Here is an 8533-nt window from a genome sequence, read left to right as displayed (position 1 = left end):
TCACACCCAACTTCCTCACATCCATCTGTAATAACTCCCAACTGCACTCACACCCAACGTCCTCACATCCATCTGTAGTTACACCCAACCACACTCACACCCATTTCTACTTACACCCAACTGCACTCATACCATACCGCACTCGCACCCAACCGCATTGACACTAACCTATTGCAATCAACCACTGCACTCACATCCATTTTATTGATTTCATGCCAATTGCAGTGACACTCAGTCTTTGCAGTAACTTACCGCCACTGCACTAACACGACAGAACTTACACAGATCTACCATTGCCCTAGCACCCAATGCACTGACACTCAATCAGTGACAATGTTTTAAACAGTTCTGTCTTTTGAAACGTAGCCTCTTCTGCTTCTCCCCATCCCACATATCTTTAAAATAACATTGGTTGGCAGAACAGCACACAAGAATGCGTGAACACGCTCCAAAATATCTAAAACCCAAATATGTAAAATCAACTAACGTTAATTATGTAAACCCACTAACATTAATTTAGGCTCGAAAAAGATGTAAAAGATTAAGGGATGAAAATTGCATCCGGTGATGTATCGCTGGTGATAATTACAACTAACAAACTGATTTTCCTTCTCCCCCTCTCTCAGCCTATTCAGTCTGTATGTAGGCTAATGTTGGGACCAAGAAATTGCAACAAGTTCACCCTGTCTGAGTATTGGGGATGTAATGTTGTTTAAAATATTCCAGATTGATTCTTGATGTGGTTTATGACATCTGAATTTTTGACTTCAGTAAAGTTGCCTTTCCTTCTCTCCCTCCTACTCCTTCATTACTCTGTATATATGAATAATTCATAATTTACATGAGTGCAAAACTGTGCACCTATTTAACCAGAATTTAGTGAAACGTGTCAATCTTAAAGCTTGCTTTGCGATTTCCTAGTAAAGCACATTACCAACATAAAACTGGCAATTATGTCAAAAAAAATGGAGCCTTTAGATTCTGAATGGATTGTAAAACTGGATGAAATCCGTTGACGCCGGCAGACAAGATTGGTTCTGACGTAGACGCTGATTAAAAGGAATACAATACAAGCCTTTGCTAAAAGTTTCGATTTTGATCTACTTTATATATTTTTAAAAAGTATCATTTTACGACCTCAGTGTTGCATCAAAATAAAACAATTGGCAAATTCATTGCGTCAGCCGGTATTCTCGGTATTATCATAATTAAAACAACATACAGAGTGTTGGCGTAATGGGGGAGTACCCAACAACAAAAAATGGAAAGTAGCAGAGGATTCCATACAGTGTTGGTTACTTGGAACAGTTCAAGAACATTTTTCAGTAGAGAATAGTGACATGACTGCAGCACTTGTTGAAAATGTTTTTAAACATAATGCCGCGTACAACCCCTTACACTGAATTAGTGCACTGATGAATAATTGAACATAGTTCACTTTCTGAGGAGCAGTGGTGAAAGGGAGTCTGTTACACAAGCGAATCCCCTGTGTACTCCTCCACAGACTGGAGCTTCAAAGAAATTAGGCTTTTGTTTTGTTTAACCTGAACCTCTCCCAAAATCGGTGGTTAAGTTTTCTTAAAAAAATAAAGTAACAACGTTTACTTTGAAAGGATAAGAAAAGTTGGTCTTTACTATCAATCTCAAACCGAAGATCAATTTCCAATGATCCACTGATAACTTCACCGATCCTGTGTGTCTGTATGTGTGAGTAAAAAAAAAGCAGTACAGTACCTAAAAGTGCACGAAACGAATTGAAATGCTTTGCATACACTTTTCCTGTGAACACAGTAAAACGTCAAAATGTCGACTGCACCAAATAATCCTCATTGGTAAAACTAGTAATACTACTCAGAAATACAGGGATTCTACTCTGTGTTCGTAATAGAAAAAGTAGAGTCCTTCTACACAGTAAAAGACAAGTGTTAGCCTTGGAACAAAGACTCTGTTCGCGTCAGGAAGAGATCCTCAAGTTGATCGCATCTCCCAACAACAGCAACAGATGACATTTTCCACGTCAGTACAATATGCAGGCAATATGTTGAAAGTGAACTTGCAATTTGAATGGGTGCATAGAAGAGTTATCAAGGTGTTTTTAAGCATTTGTGCTATATCATATGTAATTTTATATACACACATATAGTATATATGCCCACAAACCAACAGCAGAAGCATTTATAATTCATTCTGAGACAATAGGAGGTTCTACTCTTGTTCAGAGAAATAATTCTTCTTAGCTGAAGATAGTCATCAAGACACAAGGGTCAACAACAGTCGCCAAACCTTTCCCTGGAACATTCAAAATGCTTCTGAAATATACTTTTAACAGATCATATTGTAACTTAATTCCGAATACTCTACCGCTGGTGTTTTTTTTACAAAATAAAGCGTGTTTATGAGCATTCCAGTTTTGTGACTTCGCCATATTTGGCAACTGTGTCTTAGGTTAAGGTCACACTGTCAGAAACCCAACTCAAGTTGCTGTCAAATCCAGTGTTTGTGAGTAATCAGAGTTTGATTGGTAGAGCAGCAGCTGATAAACATCACCGAGCTGTGTATATGTCAGGGGTTGTCTTCTCTTCATGGAGAATCTGCGTGAAATACATTGCATTTATTGAATTCGGTAGAAGGTCTTTAAGCACCTTCTTAAATTCGGGTAATAGTGAGTCTATGTTGATGATGAAAGAATATTGTAAAACTTTTTCGGAAAATTAATTTCAAAATTAATTAATTAATAAGTAGATTCTCTCCCATTCATTTGGTGGCAACTTGCTATTTCAAGCAAGTGATTGTCACAAAGTTTCAATTGTAGTGATTTCCTGGAGCGTTGTTGGTTCCCGAGTTTTAAAGTTTTATATGTACTTAAAATAAATAATATTAATAATAATAAAGTATATTTTCCAAATATCTGGCCAGAGGAATAACAGAAGTGACAGTCCGCTCTCATTTCTTCACATGAAATTTGTGTCTCATTTACAAGATAATATGGTTATTCCGATTTGCTCCTGAAATTAAAGGACACCTTTTCCCATTTCAGAAGACAGAGAAACCGTGGCTTTGTCATCCTTCCACTTTTGAGCTCCACGATTCTCCGCCAAAAGGTTACATTCGAGATATGAATTCAATGCGTTTATAGAATATGAAAGAGCTTCTTACATATAAAAGATCACAGTGTTTTTGACCGCTCTAAAGCGGGGCTTTCTTAAAAATCTAATTAAGGGTCAAATCTTTGCTTTAAAATAGAAGGTGAAAGCTGCTGCAATAAGGCACAAACCGATAAGAGACCTGGTGAATGGTGCAAATGTTGTGACCTGACGTAGCCGTGATAGTAGCAGTCATCTGTGAACCACACAGTAATAATCCCAATATGGAAACTCATCCTGAACAAATTCAGCTGTGAAGGTTTATTCAGATGTCGGAGTCTCTGCTGGTACAAGGCAACTCCGCTAAGCATTCCTAACATGCGGCTTTTTTTCCAATTAAAGTGGAATTAGGCAATCCAATCAAATTAGCTCACTATTAAAGCCCCTCTTTATTAAATCGTTGTATTGTAGTCATATTATGTTTCACTGAGTGGAGCACTCAGGGAAAGTTTTGACGGGTAATACTGCTGGATTGCGTGTAAAGTTTGTTTGCAGTGGTTTAAGACGCGTAAATGGGCCTTTTTTATATATAAAAATAATGATAGATACATTGGATTATTTCGCTATCCGTGGGAGTAAAAAATAGAAAACTTGTTTTGATCTTGGGAATAAAACTAATGGCTATCCTGTTGAAGCGAAATTCATGAGTTCCAATTAGGTGAAAATTATCGATTTCTTGACACCAAACAGTAGTTTATGAATATGGAGTTTATACAACTGTCATTTTTAAGCTCGATGTTTACTTTCACTTTTATACTTGATGGAAGAAAGTAAAACAAGATAAATTGTGGCAATTTATTTAGAATTACGTTGGCATGGCTAGGAATTTTATGACTCGTCCTCAATATAGTGTTTCAACTATTTTTTAAGAAAAAGGTTTTAATATCATGCGGGTTGTTTTTCCGTTCTGCTGGGTTTCAATATGAAAGAATAGTTTTCTCCTCTCCTCCACAAACAATCAACGAGAAACAGGTTTGCTTTTTAAACATTATTTTATCACCTAATATATAGTCACGGAAAGTAGAGAAAACCTACCTTCCTCTCTTGAAATATATTTAAACACATAAAGCGCTCCGGGCCGCTGCCCTGTGTGAGAGGCGCTATAGAAAAGCAAGTTGTTGAAGTGGTTATTTATTGCTCATTTACACTATTGATCATCTTCATTTTAAAGTGCATATTGATGCTGTAAAGGGAATCATTATGTTCCATTCCTAACGAATTACATTTCTAAAGCAATGATATAACCACTGAAAAAACACCACATAGTAATTGGATTTATATGATCACAGATTTCGATCAAAACACATATACTTCGACGTTTCCAATTTTAGAGTGAAAACAATCGGGTACACGGTTCACCGGTGTGTTTTTTAAACAAAGGACAGAATGCGCAATATTCACTTTTGGGAAAAGGGGCAAAAGGTAAAATACTTGTCCAGAAATATGTTTACAAAATAACGTTTATTTCTAACAAACACATAACTTTGACCGTTTACAGGGGGGAAAATAATTGCTACAATCAACACAGAAAAGCGACAAGTTTTTATATACGTGGCGAATGCACACACAATGCGCTGCTATCTCGCTGTCGCCATTGTCTCAAACACGATAACTAATTTAACTTGGTCTTTGTATGGTACACATTTCCCAACGTCCTGCAAGAAACAAACAATTGCGCAAAATAACAAATCCTAAACTCAAAATAACTACAATATATTTATTCTGCGCCTTATAGGTGCATAGAACGATTCGTGTTGTTTTGTATTTCCTACATATTACAGTAATAATTTAGGATTAATTCCGTTTGGTTTATAAACATTACATATGAATATCTAAAGACACAATAACCAAAGGAATTGTTGGATCATGAATAACAATAACAACGAAATATACTTTGATAACAAAATTGCACATTAGCACTTTATTATTTTACAGTATTGTATTATTGATATTGTTTATACGTTTTTTGTCTGTTTTATGCATGCTCCACCATGACCGTGTAAGTATGGGACAGTCTTGAATAATCCAATAGGTGTGTTTTAAGACATGCTAGAGCATTTTTTTTGCAACTTACTATTTATCCTGATTATTATTTACAACTGATCCATAAAGTCCATTAGTGTATACCTGATCTTTATGTAAATTGGATCTATCTCGCATGAGGTCGCTGAAGGCATAATCCATAGGTGGACGAAAACCCAGTGTTGGGACAAGACCTGCCGTGGAATAAGGCGTCATGAAAGCCAATCCCCTGCTGTGCGCTGAGTATGCTAAACGGAGGGGGTTGAGTCCCAGATGTGACCCAATGGTGTAAGTATTGGGATCCGCGCTAAAATGGGTCGAGTTGGGTTGGAGTGGGGAAAAGGCAGATCTATTGCCCAGAGTCCCAATGGCAGGAGGCACTACTCCGCTGACAAGGGGTCGATGTGACTGTGCCCCTTGGACACTCTGAAGGATCCCATCCCGGTGCCACGATTCCTCAACTACCTTTTCTTGCTCTCTGTTGTTCAGGATCTGTTCGATGGCTTGCACCACGTCTCCTCTGCAACCCTGGAGCACCAGTTCCAGAACACTCCTCTTGTGAGAAGGGAAAACCCTGGTGAGGATCTCTATGGGAGTCCTCTGCCGCGCCCCTGTGGATGGGGCAGGATCTCTCTCGTCTTTTTCTGTCTCTGAGCCAGAATCAGACTCCAGTGGGGTGATGGTCCCCGGGCTATCTTCTCCTTCCTTAAGAGCTTTAGATATGGGGGAATTCAAGAAAGACTCTCCATCTCCGTTCTCCGACCCAGAGCCATGACGAACGTCAGGAGATGAGGTGGCGGGGAGCCCCCCTGAACCCGCATCGCTGTCCCCTGACATTGCCTTACCCGTGGCCGGCTGAGGAATCATAGCCTTGGGCATTAGACTCTTTTGAAAGAGGTCATACTTTTGGAGTTTCGATTCTGCAAAGACACAAAGTTAACGTTACAAACCTGCTGGAAACCACATTCTATTCTGCACAACAACAAATATTAGCAAAACAATCGTCATCTGTCAGAGAGAGAAAATTTATGTTTTTTTCTCAGGATTACTTTTTTGGAATATACAACTTATTTTCTCCCCAATGGTAAGCGGGTGGATAAGTACACTGGATTTCATATAATTATTTAATTGCAATTATTATCGTTAAAAAATGGGAGATTTAAAATGATTGCCATGTTTTGCAGTTTATAAACGGTTTTCTTTTGCAAAGAAACTCCTTCTTCTTCATACTTAAGTGATTAGAGCACTCGCCTCCCAAGCAAAAGATCTGGGTTTGTTTCCTGGCAGGGCGAAGCATTGGGCAAGTTTCCTTACTCCCCACACCTCTGTTTACCCACAGTAAGTAGGAACCCAGTTGTTAGTCGTGGATTGAGTGACCAAAATTTTAAAAAATTATTTTGAAGGAATTATTACTCCTGGAAAAGCGATTCCCCAATCGACTGTTTGTGAGACGCTGCTGTGCACAATTGGCTGCCACATTTAGCCCACAAAATATACAGTCAATTCACATTACAGTATATTCTGTGAAGCACTTTGAAACGTGATAAGGCACTATATCAAATCCAAGGATTATTATTAGTCCACTTTTTCACACAATCGGATAAAACCTTCTACTGTTGGTTTCATCTACACCCCTAAAATTTCAGGCTATAAAGAAAGTTATCTACTTGCTGAATATGTGATACCTTGCACTGACAGATTTTACTTTTTCAAAATTATTGGTTCTTTAAGCATATTTTATATGTACAAGAACAACTTGCACCTCTCATTCGGTTCACCGTCCCGGAGCGCTTGAATCAAGTACAACAGTGTGTTTATTAATCTAACAACAATAATAATTATCTTTGCATTTCATGCCTTCTCGACAACAACAAGAACAACAACAACAAAATTACATTTATATAGCGCCTTTCACGTCAGGAGGACGTCCCAAAGTGCTTCACAGAATATACTGTAAATTTAATTGACTGTATATTTGTGGGCGAAACACAGCAGCCAATTGCACACAGCAGTGTCCCACACCATCGTGGATTGAGTGACCAAATTATTATTGTTTTTTTGTTCAGGGATTATTATCCTCAGAAAAGGGATCTGCCAATCGACTAACAACCGGGTTCCTCCTCACTGCGGGTCCCGTGGTGTGTGGGATAAGGAAAGTTGCCCAACATGTCGCCCCACCGGAGCTCCAAAACTCACATTACGCATTAATTATAAAACATTTTAAAACCTTCTCAATGTTTTCACCTACAAACTCTGCAATTGCACATCCATTTAATATGTTTTCTATTATATTACACTTAAAATATGATTCGGAAAGATCCAACTGCGATTGACAACTGGTAGGTTGACCAGAGATGGGACGATACAGTACGACTTTACCTCAGATTTTTTTTAAACTGTTTTGCATCGCACATTTCCCTCACAAAAAATCATTATGTTTTGAATTAATATCGAATTAATTTAAATTTGACAATTATGCAACTGCAGAAAGTAAGTGGAGTTATTGCAAAAAAAGTTTTTATATAAAATGAATCACCTGAGTTTTGTAATCGATCGCACAAGTGTTTTCAGAACCTTTGCAGAAAGGGTTCCTGATGTTACCTCATGTTGTTATCTCGGGCACAGTGTTAGTTTGGGGATGAGCCATGTGTGAGGGGGTGGGAGGCGCTCGGGGTGGACGCTGATGCTCTTACCTGCGCCGCTGCCCTCAGAGCAGACGGAACCCAACATCTCGTACGAGGCCCTCGGCGGGAGCATCCCGTTAGCGGCGGCGATGGCCAATCCCTCCGCCGTCCCGTATAACAGCTGCAGTTCTCTGGCCTCGTTCTCCTCCTGCGCCTGTTGCCTCCTCAGGGCCACCTGAGCCGCCATCACCCGCTGCCTCTCGGCGATCAGTGTGCACTTGGCGCACATGCAGTCCTTCCAGCGACAGTAGCGTTTGTGGCCCTTCAGAGCGGACACGACGCCGTGATTCCGGCACCGCGCGCACTTGGGAGTCCGCGGGTACTTCTCGGTGGCGCGAAGGAGCAAAGGCGGAGCGCGGAGCAGAGTCCCCGCCATGGAGACCGGTATCGCTGTGGGAGCCGCAGTGGTGGTTGACATCTCTGTTCGCAGTTCCATAACTTTACGGTATGTCGATCGGCCGCCAACTGTACAACGGTTCACGTTACTTATTTTTCTTTCGGACGCTCTGACTTAAACCTAAATCATATACATAAACATATACATATATTACATACACCGCATATGTGTTATATAGAAGGTCGTTGAGGTTGGAAACCACTTGAGAGCAGCAAACCGTAGTCAACGCCTCCACCCGAACGGGAGAGCAATGGTGAAAGAGGCGGAGTGTGGCGGTGGGTGTTGTG

General features: G+C 39.8%; 1 protein-coding gene across 1 annotated transcript; it reads right to left on the bottom strand.

The window, feature by feature from the left end:
- Positions 1-5203: 5203 nt before the first annotated feature.
- On the bottom strand, positions 5204-8249 carry dmrta2 (DMRT-like family A2). The gene is made up of 2 exons (XM_007911270.2): positions 7859-8249; positions 5204-6085 (listed from the first exon to the last, which is right to left on the bottom strand). The coding sequence occupies exons 1-2, from the start codon at positions 8223-8225 to the stop codon at positions 5217-5219; spliced, it is 1236 nt and encodes a 411-aa protein (XP_007909461.1). The 5' UTR covers positions 8226-8249; the 3' UTR covers positions 5204-5216.
- Positions 8250-8533: the final 284 nt, after the last annotated feature.

Source organism: Callorhinchus milii, unplaced genomic scaffold, assembly GCF_018977255.1.
Source record: "Callorhinchus milii isolate IMCB2004 unplaced genomic scaffold, IMCB_Cmil_1.0 Scaffold5, whole genome shotgun sequence".
Taxonomy (NCBI): domain Eukaryota; kingdom Metazoa; phylum Chordata; class Chondrichthyes; order Chimaeriformes; family Callorhinchidae; genus Callorhinchus; species Callorhinchus milii.
The sequence above is the reverse complement of the archived record's forward strand: the minus strand, read 5'-3'. Positions and strand labels throughout refer to the sequence as shown.

Bases quoted from the DNA above. Each gene is read 5' to 3' on its own strand.
- dmrta2 (XM_007911270.2), bottom strand. From the start codon at position 8,225: ATGGCGGGGACTCTGCTCCGCGCTCCGCCTTTGCTCCTTCGCGCCACC. The intron at 6,086-7,858 runs GTAAGAGCATCA...GTGTCTTTGCAG, and splicing joins CTCTGAGGGCAGCGGCGCAG to AATCGAAACTCCAAAAGTAT.